This window comes from Cherax quadricarinatus, chromosome 50, assembly GCF_038502225.1.
Source record: "Cherax quadricarinatus isolate ZL_2023a chromosome 50, ASM3850222v1, whole genome shotgun sequence".
Taxonomy (NCBI): Eukaryota; Metazoa; Arthropoda; class Malacostraca; order Decapoda; family Parastacidae; genus Cherax; species Cherax quadricarinatus.
In genome coordinates, this window is record NC_091341.1 from 22,887,395 (window position 1) to 22,902,922 (window position 15,528).

Sequence of the window (15,528 nt, forward strand, 5' to 3'; positions counted from 1 at the left end):
GTTATGAGTACTGTATTGCATTTTCTTGCCTGCTGAGTTTGTGCCATTGCTATGCAAATAGTAATGCCTCCAGTAAGATTTGTAAGGTTGATGACATTCTGACTACTCATATTCCACCTAATTTATCACTTCTATAGAGCTGGTGTGTGGCATGTGCTATTGGGATTGTTTATAGGGAGAGGCTAAAGCTGAGGAACTTTGTCAACTCATATGCAACCAATAATTATTTTCTAACTGAACAACAATGGTAATAGGTCTCCTCCTTGTAAGGCTAAATATTTGGCAGGTACTCGTGATCCTTCACGTGACTGTATTTCTTTGGAAAATCCAGGTGGGATCGCACCAAGGGCAGGACAAGAATTACAACAAGTTTGACATTTGAATTTACAAAGATTAATTTAGAATTACTAAACAAGAAGAGGCCTTAACTATTAAAGAATATGATAGAGAGAAGAGACAATATTTTGTAATGAATGTGGTGACCGATTAAACTTACAAAAAACCTGTCATTAGCACTACGCTACTGAAACTGAGCCTGAGAAATTTTTTTGGAGTGTTGGAAAATGAGGCTGGAGCCACAGTGTGGCCTAAAGAACATTGGGCTTCACTAGCTCATGCAGAATAACAGGGCCAAGCACAAGAGTAACAAGGTTGTATGTCCAATTATAACAAATTATGATAGTCAAATTTACTATGTTAGGGGTCAGAAGTGTATACCTGCTAAGTAACTGTGAATTTAAATTAGGTAAATGTTGGCATAGACAAACTAGCATGGAGTTTTTTTCTGAGAATGATCAGTATTTCAAAAAATTTTAGTGACATAGTGTAGTTGGATAATTTTTTGAATCATATAATTCAAACAGTTCGCATAATTTTAAGGCATCACAAATTCAAGTCTTTGGTTGACATGTATGAAGTGATTTGGGAATTGGGCAAGGGAATGAACAAACATTTTTCTTATGACCCTACTGAAGTGGTGACATTATCAGAAAAATTTTTCTGGTATTTCTGATACTGTATTAGGAATAAGAAGCAGATGCTGGATTCCCACGAGGAAACAAATGAAACAAATCTATGGGTTTTGTGAATAGTCTTAATAGATTTCCCAGTGTCTCAGGATAGAGCATATGATACTTTTCTACACTGATAGTCAGGTTGCACTGAATGAGCTATGTTCCAGTTGACAGTCGCTACATTTAGAGATTTGAGGAATTCTGCTCACTGTTGCAGCAAGTTGTCCTATTGATATCAGAGGACACTTATCTTAACCATAACGAGTTTATTGGAGCAATATGGTGGTGTAATTTATCTACCACTGCATAAAATCTTTCAAATAAGTCATAACTTAACTTAATCAAATATGCTATAATTAAAAAAAAAAAAAAAAGAAAGTCAACACATAGTGATCGGTTACATTTGTATGTGTGTTGATTTAGAATACTTCAATTTTGTACAAGTACTATATGTTGTAATTCTGTAGAGCATTACTGTATTAGGTAAAGCTAAATGCTATATAGCATGCATGTATGTTGTATTAGTGGATTTGTGATTTAAAAAGGAACTAGTTAATGCATCATCAGCCACATGCTGACCCCAGAGACGTAAGGTTCAGAGATGTCTCTCAGCATACATGTATTATGCATACCTCTCTGCCATCTGTTTATCCCATATTAAACATATTACATGGTACAAGAGTTGAGGTTAGCTACTTAGTTTTCCCTTACTCACCTTTGCTCTCATATACAGTGGAACCTTGAATATCGGTCGCTGCGTGTATTGGCCGATTTGTATTTAGTCCAGTTTTTGGGTGGAAATTTTGTTCCGTATTTTGGCCAGTGCCTTGTAAATTGTCCATATTATACGCGTCAGCTCGCCGGGATGCCACGCATAGATAAGTCAGTCTCCCTGTGTCTCAGTGAATGAACATATACTCTGTGCATTCATCCAAACATTTCCTTAAAATCCATTGGTTTTTGTGCTTGTTTATTAAGTGCAACTGTGAAAAAAGCCACCATGGGCCCAAAGAAAGTTCAGAGTGCCAGCCCTTTGGTAAAGAAAGTGAGAAACACAATGGAATTTAAGAAAGAAGTTATTGAAAAATATGAGAGTGGTGTGCGGGTGCTGGAACTTGCCAGGATGTTTGGGAAATCCAAATCAACAGTCACTACAGAGATTAAGATTTGTGCAATGTGGAGTAGGGTGCAAGCTTTTGCTGAGAAATATCACCCTGACAAAGCTGAAATAAGCCATATCTGCAACATGTTCAGTGACAAAACCTTGGCTCGAGTAGAGTGAGTGTGAGAAGAATTTAGCTGGTAAGGAGGAAATGGTCAGCAGTGATAGTGGCAGCTGCTTTAAGTGGCAAGTGGTTCACAGTTCAGAAAGAAGGAAGATGAGAGTTAATAGAGAAGATGTGAAGGTAGGAAATCGATTCTCTGTTCTCCAAGACGAGTGTACTTCAGTGGTTAGTGAGATTGAAGGTACCACTGATTCCCCTGCTAATCAAGGTAAGAATATTTTAATAGTAGGCGATTCTCAGGTAAGATATATGGACCGTGCATTTTGTAACAGACACAGAAAGGTCAGAGAGAGAGAGAGAGGAGAGAGAGAGGAGAGAGAGAGAGTGACTTCCTGGAGTTGGTGTTGGTGACATAGTCAGCAGGTTGGATAATAATATGGCAGGTAATGGGAACAAGCCCATTATGTCTTAGTGCTGGGGGTAATGACACTGGGAAGGGCAGGAGAGAGGAGCTGCTGGATAAGTATAGGTCAGCCATAGAAGTAGTTAGGTCTAAGGGAGGGATCCCAGTCATATGTAGCATCTTGCCTAGAAAGGGAGTGGGCAATGAATGGATGTCTAGGGCAATTGGTATAAATTGCTGGCTAGACAGGTACTGCAAGGAACTTGCAATCCCATTCATTGATAACTGGGACCCATTCTTTGGCAAACGTGATATGTATGCAAGGGATGGGGTTCATCTCTCTAGGGATTGAGTGGTTGCATTAGCCAATTCAATTGAGAGGGTAATTGATGACTTGTCTAGGAATTTAAACTGATAGATTATAGAGGTATGGGTGTTTGTAGGAAACAATCAGGCTGCAGCATTAGGGTTAAAAACCAGCAGTTATTACCGGGATACCTCAGGGATATGTTTAAAAAACAATATTCAAAATCAAGTTGCTAGTAAAAGCAAATCAATTGATCAACAAACAAAGAAAGATAGTAGAGGGCAACGAGTGACTAGCTCCCTTAAGGTTTACTATACAAATAGTAGGAGTCTAAGAAATAAGATAGATGAGCTAAGATTACTTGCAAGTGCAGGTAATACAGATATTATTGGTATAAAAGAGACCTGGTTCAACCTGAAAGATAAGAGAAATGCCTTCTGAATGCAACATACAGGGTTATAAACTATTTCACACTGATAGGGTCAACAGGAAGTGTGGTGGAGTGGCGATGTATGTCAGAGAAAATTTAAATTGCTGTCTTAGATATGATATAAGATTAGAAACATCAAACACAGAATCTGTTAGGCTACAGTTTCTCGAAGGACGTGACAAATTAATTTTGGGTGTGATTTATAGGCCCTCAAACCTTGACAGGGAGTGCAGTAAGCTGTTATGGGACGAAATTCATAAGGCATCTACATGTGTAAATGTTGTGATAATGGGATATTTTAACTTTAGACAAATTGATTGGAACAATATGACAGGAAATCTTGAGTCAAGTGACTTTCTTGATACAGTTCAGGATTGCTTTTTAGAATAGGTTGTGACAGAACCAACTAGAGGAAACAATCTGCTTGACTTGTTCTTGCCAACAAAGATTCACTAATTAATAATCTTGAGGTTAATGATGAGCTTGGGGAAAGTAATCACAAATCACTTAGTTTCAATATATCATGGAATTACCCAGATAACTGCAATCAAATCTCTGTCCCAGATTTTCGCTTGGCTGACTTCATAGGACTGAAAAATTACCTGGGTGGGCTAAATTGGGATGTCCTGACTATGGGTCAGGTAGGTGATCTTGGTTGCCAATATGACGTTTTTCAGAGCATCGTTCTAGCTGCCCAGACAACTTTTGTTCCAAGTAGGGAAATTAGATCTAACAAAAATGATCCCAAATGGATGAACAATAGATTAAAACATCTCATTGGTCAAAAGAGAGGCATATATAGGCATATCAGAAGAGGGGATGGGCAGTTAAGAAATCAATATATTCAATTAGAGAGAGAAATAAAGAAAGGAATAAGAAAAGCAAAATGGGATTATGAGGCTAAGGTCGCATGGGATTCAAAGACTAACCCAAAAGGGTTCTTTCAGGTATACAGAAGTAAGATTAGGGACAAGATTGGCCCACTTAAGAGTAACTCTGGTCAGATCACTGACAGTGATAAGGATATGTGTGAAATTCTCAATTCCTACTTCCTCTCAATTTTCACCCAGGAAAATACTAGCGATATTCCTGAAATAATAGATTATGTAGAACAGGATAATAAACTATGTACGATTGTGGTAACTAGTGACATGGTCCTCAGACAAATAGAGAAACTAAAACCTAACAAATCCCCAGGCCCTGATGAACTGTTTGCAAGGGTGTTAAAGGACTGTAAAGAGGAACTTAGCATACCTTTGGCTAATCTTTTTAACTTATCACTACAAACTGGCATAGTGCCTGATAAGTGGAAAATGGCAAATGTAATACCTATTTACAAGGCAGGTGACAGGTCCTTGGCTTCAAACTATAGACCAATAAGCCTTACCTCCATAGTGGGAAAATTTATGGAATCAATAATTGCCGAAGCAATTCGTAGCCATCTTGATAGGCACAGATTGATTAATGAATCTCAACACTGTTTTACAAAGGGGCGTTCCTGTCTTACGAATTTACTAACTTTTTTCACTAAGGTGTTTGAGGAGGTAGATCATGGTAATGAATATGATATTGTGTATATGGACTTCAGTAAGGCTTTCGATAGAGTTCCACATCAGAGGCTACTGAGGAAACTTAAGGCACACGGAATAGGAGGAGAAATTTTATCCTGGGTAGATTATTATAATCAAGGGGGAAGCGCTAAACCCGGAGGATTATACAGCGCCTGGGGGAGGATGTGGAAGGCATTCAGGCTTAATTCGGGGAACTGGAGCACAGATCCAATTCCCTAAATCAAGAGCCCCTCACCAACATCAAGGAACCTTCCTTGAGGGGTTTCCTGGGTAGAGGCATGGCTGAGAAATAGGCAGCAGAGAGTTTGCATAAATGGGGAGAAATCAGAATGGGGGCATGTCACAGCGGTGTTCCTCAGGGGTCAGTGTTGGGCCCGTTGTTGTTCACAATTTACATAAGCGACATAGACCTGCTCCGCATGGGTCAGTAGGCCTGTTGCAGTGTTCCTTCTTTCTTATGTTCAGGCAAATCTTAAAGAGGTGCCAGAAACAGAACTCTCTGGACAGATATTTTGTGCAACAGGGGTCCAGTGACTCTCAAACTGGTCCTAGTGCCATTAAAAGACAAAGAAGGGAAGTAACCCCAGAGAGGGACTTGTTACATGAAGTCATTATGGAGGGGGATTCCCCTTGCAAACAACCCCAACTCCCTCTCTCCTCCTCGCCTTCTTCCATATGCCAACAAGAGTCTTCAATAATGGTATGCAATGTTTATACTTATTTATCATTGTTTTGTGTAAAAGTATAGTTGAACTTTACAAAACGTATTTTTTTTTTATTATTTTTGGGGTTCTGGAATGGATTAATTGTATTTACATTAATTCTTATGGGATATATTGCTTTGAATTTTGGCGCCATTTCGAATTTAGGCCAACTTCCTGGAACTGATTACGGCTGATATTCGGGGTTCCACTGTACAGGTATTTTTTTAATACATTAAACATCTGGATGAGTTGAAACAGGAATGTTAAATGATAATCCAATTTATTCTTATTCTAGATTTACATCTTGAATAAGATCACTAATTTTTTACCACTGAGTAACTACAATTTCTCTCAAACTTTTATTACAGTACAATGACAAGCAGCAACATTCCTAACCTATGTGTATTCTCAATGAAATGCAACTTACTGGAAACTCAGTTAAGTTAGCTTTAAATTCACAATGATTATTAATAAAGGAAGTCACACATAATACAGTACATGGCAAAAGGTACTAAACAATTTGTCATATTTTTTCCTTACTCTGTTGGGAGCATCAGGTAGAATATCATCAAGTGGTGGAAGTGTGGGTCCTGATGTCACTGTGGTGGGCCCAGGTGCACCCTGGGCAGCTGCTGCAGACATGGGTTGTTCCATGACCTTCATGGGGGGTGGTAACTCCAGCTCGCCCTCCTCACCATTTTCCACTGACAGTGATCGACTTGTTCCCGAAACACCGCCTGAAATATTCAGGCTACATTATTATTAACTATTCTTCCCCCAACTCTAGGCTTATTTACTGTTACCAAATTGGGGGTTACTGAAAGATTCACCACCACCTCCTTTCCCCAAAGGAAAACAGTTACAAGTAGTAACTAAAGTTATACACATTTTGCATACACCTATTTTTAATTTTGTGCCATAACTAACACACTAACTTGACCCAGCAAAAATTTATGTAAGATAATTTGGTAAATTATGTTATAGTATATTAACAATTTGCAAAACTTCTAGGTAACAAAGGAATAAAAAATAAGCAATTATGAATTGTACAGTGTATTGACAAACCTGACATACATGTAACTAATTTCAAGAATTCTAACTTAGCCTGGCCTGAGGTCAAACTTCATTGTTAGACTGTCATGGCTATGTAGGCCTGTGAACTGTAATCACCAACAGCCTAGTTGACCAGACAAAGAAATCTGGCCTCGTTCCAGACTGAAGGGTAGGAAAACTCTCAAAACTGGTTACAGGTATATCACAAACAGTTAAAAAAAAAAAAATATTAAAACATCCTCGGAAATAAGATACTAACAAGCATTTTATAGACAATTAGGTTTTTTCGGTTGCTGCACCATAGAAAGGCATCCCATAAACCCAGCCCCTTTTACCTTGATGCACACACAAAATAATAGTGTGGTGTTAGTTTCTAAAGCAGTTAAATATCAGAGTTGAAGATTTCAAGCTTTTTTAAAAAATCCATTCAAAAGTTGTTCTCTTCTTTCAACAAACCAGCCATATCCCACCAAGGCAGGGTGGGCCAAAGGAAAAAACGAAAGTTTCTCCTTTTAAATTTAGTTATACATGTACTGTATATACAGGAGAAGGGGTTACTAGCCCCTTGCTCCTGGCATTTTAGTCACCTCTTACGACATGCATGGCTCACAGAGGAAGAATTCTGTTCTTCTCCATGGAGATGAAATAAGCAAGAACAAGAACTAGTAAGAACATAAAGAAAACAGAGATGCATGTGTATATATATGCTTATCTATGCATGTGCAGTGTTACCTAAGTGTAAGTAGAAGTAGCAAGATGTGCTTGAAATCTTGCATGTTCATGAGACAGAAAAAAGACACCAGGTCTCCTACCATCATGTAAAAACAATTACGTACAGGCTTCCGTTTCACACTTGTTTGACAGGAAGGTAGTACTGTACCTCCCTGAGTGGTTGCTGTCTACCAACCTACTACCTAGGACATTCAAAAGTTGTATCATGTAAATATTACTATTTCTTCAATAAAATTAGCAAACTGACACCTACACAGCTCAAAAACAATCCAAACTTTTTATGCACTAACAAAAACAATCAGAAGATGCATACACTAGTTATCACATGGAAATCAATATCCCTATTTAATAAAATTGGCAAATTAGGACTACACATCCCAATAACAAACTACAGCAGCACTTTAACATTGAAGCTGCTTAGAAGTTGTTGGATTCTGATATTATTGCACAAAAAATACTCTAAAATTTAATAAAACTGGCAAATTACATCTTACACAGCTCAACAACATGAACTTTCCTTTGACCAAAACCCACCACTGCTGAAAGCTTAAAATTGATAGTTTTGTAGATTAGACTTGTTTGAACTGATCAAGGCATTTAGCAAGGAAACGTTTTGCCATGAGTGGCTTCTTTAGTCCTTATACAGAGTAGCTAAAACAAGCAGTACAAGAGGTTAGGTGAACATTGGTCATATTGTGGGTAACATAGCAGATATGGAAGTGGTAGCATTTGGCCAGGGCTAGGCCTGCAGTGCTCTCCCATATAACTATAGCTGGTGAAGTCATTGCTGAGTACAGGAGGGCCCCACTTATACAGGGTGGAGAAGAGAAAACGCATGTTTTTTGTGTGCATATACAATACACACAAATTACTTACCTTAAAAATATTTTTGTCCTTAGCTTATAGTGAGTGGTGAATATATTTATTGTAGGAAGTCTGAATAAATGAAAACTGGATGTAACTGAAAACCACTGTATTAGTGAAATACCATAAAGTGAAGCACTGTAAGTGGGGTCCTCCTGTATCAATCATTTGACCAAAGTCCTGGACACAATATACTATAGTAAATGAAATTTGACAGTTTCAGAAAAACCCTCCAATTATCAGATAAAATGGACAAAATTCCATAATTTTGCATTTTATCAGGTTGGTTTCTGATGCATCAGGCCAAATTCGCTAACTCCGACATTTGTCTGGTATGGCCCAAAACAGCCATGTCCAGGACCTATCTGTTTTCATTGAGCTGCCACAGACCACCTGCACTAGCTTACTGTCTGTGCTCTCACCATAAACTTGTCATTCGGCCTCTAATTTTCCTTGAATTTAGAGTCTTTTGTGTGACTTTATTAACATATTAAAGTGCAGTTAACAATGGCTTCTAAATGAAGTGGTAGACCCAAGAGAAAACGTGTAGTTTTCAGTGTTAAGGAGAAATTTGAATTTAAAAGGTTGAGTCTAACATCTAAGTGGCACAAGTGGGGAATTGGTAAAGAAAAAAGGGTCTCATATTGGTAGAAGCAAAGACGAATTGACAGCCTATCCTCTTAAGTTTAGTGTAAAATGCTACACATGTAAATGACCCATGATCACACCAGTTTACATCTCATTTCTCCACAAAAAGGTAAGCAAAATTACTATAAATTATATCATATAGTACAATACTGTAGTACTACAGATTACAACCTCTTCAAGGGGGGCTCCTTGGCGTGGTGAAGAGGCTCTTGGTCTCAGGAATTAGACCTGTCGGTCTTCTTCCTCAGACCGAACCAAATTACCCCCCAATCTCCCCTCCCCTATCCCATCCTCCCCTTTTTCCTTTCCCCCTCCTCACCCCTCCCTTTTGCCCTTCCTCTTTTTGGCCTTTGGGATTTCTCCCACAGGCACGCTAGTTCCTAGGTAGAGGAAAGGATACCGGGGTCCATCCCATTCCGTTGAGGTTCTTGGAGGTGGCGTAGTTTGCCGTGGAATCTGGATCGCCTGGGGATGTCCCGATCCCTCTCCGGTATCCCGGAGTAGCTTTGGGTGTCTTTCGGGCGACGGGTGTATCTCTGGAAGCCACCTTTCGGATTCCAGGGGTGGTGGCCGAAGGAGGTATGCTTTGTGGCGGATATCCGGCCGCCCTCTCTTTTGTCCACCGAGGTAGCTCGGCAGATGTGAGGTTGCTATCCCGGATTGCTGGTTTACTGGCATGAAGGGTAGGGTATGGCATGGGTTCCATGCTGCATCTGCGCTACTAGCGGTGCTGAGGTCCTCTTGGGCGCGGAGGGAGATTTCCGACCCTTTCATTCCTCCTGGGAACTATTCCTCCCCGCTCCCCCCTTTTTTTATTCTTTTTTTTTATTTTTATTTTCTTTTCTTTCTTTTTTTTTTCTTAAAAACAAAAAGCAAAGGAGTAACCTAACCACGGAGAACCCAATCCATGAACCCACTACCCCCGGGCCCCTTCTTGATACCGCACCCCATTCTGACCCTGCCTTGTGTTTAGACCACTCTTCGGACACTCCTGATGCCCCTGTACCTCTTGCTGGTGCTGTTTCCTCACCCGCTTCAGGTACCGGGGCTTCGACTGACTCCTTCGATTTGTCTGAACTCCGCTCTCCTTTGACTATGCTTCCGGCTTCTCCCTCTACGGTACGGCAATTTTCGAATCGCCCACCCATTTCAAGCTGGACCAACTCCGGTCCTACTCCTAAACGCCAACGTCAATCTCCTGATGATGCTCCTTCGTTACCTTCCCATTCTACTCGGAAAAGACTGACACGTCAAGCACTCCCTCTCCACGCTCAGTTTCGGACCACACAATGGACTAAATTCTTTACTTTAAGACCGACTTCTTTTTCTGACTACCTTTCTGACCATAGTATTGGCAAAGTGCTCCTGCGTCATGTTGGTAGAGATATTTCATTTCATGCTCTCAAGAGCGGTACGCTCATCGTCACTGTCCAGAATGCTACCCAAGCTCATGATCTTTCTCTCCTTTCGAATATCGATACTACTCCTATCGCTATTGAAAAACATCTTTCTCTCAATTCTTGTAGTGGTACTGTCATTCTGCCCCATACCATAGTCCAACAGAATTTCCAGTCATGTGGCAATGACATTCTTGAACAGCTGGAACTCCAGGATCTCCCAATCCTCAAAGTAGACACTTATGTCCTTCCTGCCCGTGGGCGGAGACGTTACCCTTGCAATGTGGCTCGTTTAACTTTTGACAGCCGAGAACTCCCGTCCTCTGTATATGTCGCAGGACATCGGTTACAAGTTTGAAAGGTGATACCTACACCGCAACAGTGTAGAAATTGCTGGTTTTTTGGTCACCCAGCGAAATATTGCAGATCTATGGCCGAATGCCCAGTCTGTGGTGCCGACGACCATTCTAATACATCTTGCAGTCAACCTCCATCTTGCCTTAATTGTAATGACGCTCACCCTTCGTACTCCCGCCGTTGCCAGGTCTACTTAAATGAACATGAAATCCGTTGCCTCACAGAGGCAGATCATCTCCCATATGCTATGGCAGTTACTCATCTCCGCCTCCAAGGGAGACTACCCTGTGTTTCTTATTCACGTGTTTCAAAACATCCCCCCCACTTCTGGGGTCCCATCTTCTGCAGCCTCCTCTGTTGTTACCCCTCCCATAGCCACTCCGGCATCTAATCCTTTTGCTGTCCTTGGCTCTGACGTCCCGACTACAACTCAGTCTGTTCTCACATCTTCGCGTCCTTCCTCACAAGCCCCAGTATCGACAAGACCTCGTACGACACCTAATACCAATCGCCCCTCTACTTCTCAGAAGTCCAAAAAATCCACATTGCTCAAATCTTCTTTGCCCCTTCCTTCCCTTCTTCCACCTCCATACTTTACCTTTCCAGTCTCTGTACCTAGTTCTTCCCCTCTCTCTGGCTCTATTACAAGTGTGGAGATTCACCCTCCTCCTCGTACTATGCCTTCCACCCCCGTCCCCTCCCAAGTTTCTCCCTCTTCTGCCACCTCCCAGGTTTCTGCCTCTTCTGTCCCCCCCCACACTTCACCTCCAGTGCCTTACACTCTTCCCTCCTCCTCTACTTTGGTACAGTCCATTACTGTCCCAATCTTTACTCACCCTCCTCCTTCTATCTCCAATATGGTCCCCCATACATCTTTGAATTCAGAAACACTTGAAGCCATTTCAGAATATATTGCAGAGACTAAACCTTCAATGGACACTGATTCACTTCCTGTTCCTTCTCTTCCATCTTCACAACCCCATTCTTCACAACACTCCGTTCCTTCACTGCTTGAACGTCTTCCAATGCCACCACACGTTGACTTTTCTAACCCCTCTAGTCCGTAGGTGCCTTTCCCTACGGATTCCTGGTATTTTCTTCATCGCCAATCATGGCCTATTTACAGTGGAATATCCGCGGCCTCAGGGGTAATCGGGGTGAGCTTCAGATGTTGCTTTCCAGGTTTTCCCCTGTTGGTGCTTGCTTACAAGAACCAAAATTATACTCTGCTGTTTTCCAACCTATCTCAGGCTATAATTTATTGTATTCTTCGGGTCCTTTCTCAGATGGGACCTTTAATGAAAGTGCCCTTCTTCTACGCAATGATATTCCGTACTCTCAACTATCTCTCCATACCTCGCTGCATTACACTGCAGCCCGTATCCACTTGAATAAGTGGTTTACAATATGTTCTTTATAACTCTCTCCTTCTCGAGCATTTTCTATCCCAGACTTTGCCTTTCTTGTTTCATCCTTACCACCACCACTTCTGTTACTTGGTGATTTTAACGCCCACCATTTCCTCTGGGGGGGTCTCATTGTGACTCGCGTGGCATCCAGTTGGAGGCTTTTCTCGCCTCTCACCCCCTCCATGTTTTAAATACGGGTACTCCCACCCATTTTGATCCTCGTACTCATACTCTCTCTTGCATCGATTTATCATTCTGCTCTTCCTCCACTGCACTAGACTTCACCTGGTCTGTTCTACCGGACTTACATGACAACGATCATTTTCCAATCATTCTTACTTCTCCTTCCTATTCACCACCTTTCCGTAACCCTCGCTGGCAATTTGATCGGGCAAATTGGGATCTTTACTCACACCTCACTGCTTTTAGTGAGGTTCCTTCTTCATCCTCCATTGATGAGCTCCTACACCTCTTCTCGACGTCAGTTTCTACCGCAGCTTCTCATTCTATACCCCAAACTTCAGGCAGGCATTCTCAGAAGTGCGTGCCTTGGTAGTCTCCTGCTTGTGCTTGTGCAGTACGTTTGAAACGCGCTGCATGGGGCAGGTACCGGTACAATAGAACCGCTGAGAGACTTCTTGATTCTAAGCAGAAGCGTGCGATCACTCGCCGTGTCATCCGTGAAGCTAAACGCACTTGTTGGCGAGACTATGTTTCCACCATCACCTCTGCTTCTTCTATGAGTGCAGTCTGGAAAAAAGTGAGGAAATTGAGTGGTAAATACTCTCCTGGCCCGGCTCCTGTTCTACGGGTCGCTGGTGTTGATGTAGCAAACCCTCTCGACGTTGCCATTGAACTTGGCACACATCTGGTCCGTATTTCCCGGGGGCTCCATCTATGCCCCTCGCTTCTTTCCTCAAAGTCTGCCAGAGAGTTAGTACCCTTGGACTTTTCTTCTCTCAGAGAAGAACAGTATAATGTGCCTTTTACACTTCAAGAACTAGAGGCAACGCTCTCAGCTTGCCGATCATCGGCAGCTGGGCCTGACGACATTCATATTCGTATGTTACAACATTTAAATCGGTCAGCCCTTGTAGTCCTCTTACACCTCTTCAATCTTATTTGGGCACAAGGAGTTCTTCCCCAGCTGTGGAAATCTGCCATTGTTCTCCCTTTCCATAAACCGGGTACTACAGGACATGATGCCTCCCACTATCGTCCCATCGCTCTTACTAGTGCAGTTTGCAAAGTGATGGAACGTCTCGTAAATCGACGTTTAATGTGGTATTTAGAGACACACAACAGTCTCTCCGCAAGTCAATATGGCTTTCGTAAGGGCCGTTCTACCATAGACCCCTTACTACGCTTGGATACGTATGTTCGTAATGCCTTTGCGAATAATCACTCAGTTATTGCCATATTTTTTGACCCTGAGAAGGCATATGACACAACTTGGAGGTATAATATTTTGGCCCAGGCCCACTCCTTAGGCCTCCGAGGCAATCTACCATCCTTCCTTAAGAACTTTTTAACTGACAGACATTTCCGTGTTCGAGTCAATAATGTTCTTTCCCCGGACTTCGTCCAAGCTGAAGGTGTCTATCAGGGATGTGTTCTAAGCACAACACTTTTTCTCCTTGCTATAAATGATTTGGCCTTTGTTCTTCCACCCAATATTTGGTCATCACTATGTTGATGACTTCGCTATTGCTTGTGCAGGCGCTGACTGTCATCTCATTGCAGTTTCTCTCCAGCATGTGGTCGACCGTGTTTCCACTTGGGCCACCACGCATGGGTTTAAATTTTCAAGTACCAAAACTCACCAAATTGTACTTTCACTAGACACTCTGTCATCTCCGATCATCCTTTGTATCTCTATGGCTCCCGTATCTCTGAACGTGATACAGTCAGGTTTCTAGGCCTTCTCTTTGATCGTAGGTTATCCTGGAAACCTCACTTTACCTCTCTGAAGGCAACTTGTCACAGCCGGCTAAACCTTCTTAAAACCCTTGCTCATCTTTCCTGGGGAGCTGATCGTCGAACTCTGCTTCGCCTACATTCAACCCTTGTTTTATTGAAACTCGATTATGGTGACAAGATTTATTCCGCGACCTCTCCTGCTACTCTCTCTAGCCTTAACTCTATCCATCACCAAGGATTACGTTTGTGCTTTTCACTCTTCCCCTGTTGAGAGCCTCTATGCAGAAGCGAATGTTCCATCCTTGTCTGATCGCCGTGATGCCCATTGCCTTCGCTACTATGTACGCTCTCACGATCTCCACAATCCTTCCATTTATAGAATGGTCACCGATATTAGTAGACATTCTTTATTCGTTCGCCGCCCCTGTTTGCTCCGTCCCTTTTCTCTTCGCCTACATTCACTCTTGTCTTCCCTTCAGTTACCACCTTTATATGTTCATGTAGCATCTCACTTTTCCCTACCCCCCTGGGAAGTTCCAGCTGTTCGGGTCTGTTCTTTCTCACTCCCTTGCTCGAAAGCTCAACTGCCTACGGTGGCTTCCCGCTCTCTTTTTCTTGATCACTTCCACTTCCATTCTCATGCCACCGCTGTGTACATATCGTAGGGGTTTTTAAATGGAGATATCGAGGGTTGAAGGTAGACACACTTGTTGGATGGTAACATATATTGTCAGACTGTGATGATGAACGTGGAGCCCAGCTTCTGCCTGTCTTAGCCTGGATGTCTACGCCGACTGAGAGGGAGGCAGAGGTACGACCGTACACATGCGCATCCCGTGACATCACACAACAGTCACAGGCCTAAAAGGGATCTCCTATCAAAAGCACATGGATGATACTAATAAGCTATGCTATATAACACAGGGATCAGCAACTATGCTGACAGCTCGGTCATGTTACGTATGTCGTCTTGACATACACTACTATCTATAGGCTGAACAGGCAGGTGGTTCTGGGCTGATTCTATACAATAACAAATTCATATATAACTTAGGACTAATGGATGGTATCATAATGGATGTTAACAAAATGAGTTTTATGTAATGGGTGTTAACGTAATCACTTTTAATGTAATGCATTACAAACTATAAGATCAAATCATTATACAATATGGATGGAATTGATCGATCGATCTGTATTCATGCACTCTACAGATTCTGAGGAAGAATAAATATATATATACAAGGTGAAATTAACAGCAAAGGCATCTGGTGCGCACTCAGATCATTACTGTCAAATTCTCAGAATACGGAGGGAACGTGAATACGAGGAAAAAAAAATTTCTGAAAAACTAATCAGCCAGCAGTAACAGCCTGGTTGATCAGGCTCTGATCCACCAGGAGGCCTGGTCACAGACCGGGCCGCGGGGGCGTTGACCCCTGGAACTCTCTCCAGGTAAACTCCAGCTAATAACAGACAGTTGACAATTTACTT

At 41.9% G+C, this 15,528-nt stretch overlaps 1 protein-coding gene and 1 long non-coding RNA gene across 15 annotated transcripts in view; one reads left to right on the forward strand and one right to left on the reverse strand.

The window, feature by feature from the left end:
• Window positions 1–15,528, forward strand: part of LOC138854147 (uncharacterized) — a 133,122-nt gene that overhangs the window by 103,837 nt on the left and 13,757 nt on the right. The window lies entirely within an intron of this gene.
• The window catches only part of trio (trio Rho guanine nucleotide exchange factor), an 810,995-nt gene that overhangs the window by 73,501 nt on the left and 721,966 nt on the right, over window positions 1–15,528 (reverse strand). For all 14 annotated transcript variants that reach the window (XM_070095516.1, XM_070095520.1, XM_070095522.1 and 11 more), the window contains one exon: window positions 6,195–6,391. In XM_070095516.1, the coding sequence (XP_069951617.1) occupies window positions 6,195–6,391 (197 nt within the window). The remainder of the gene's footprint in view (window positions 1–6,194; window positions 6,392–15,528) is intronic.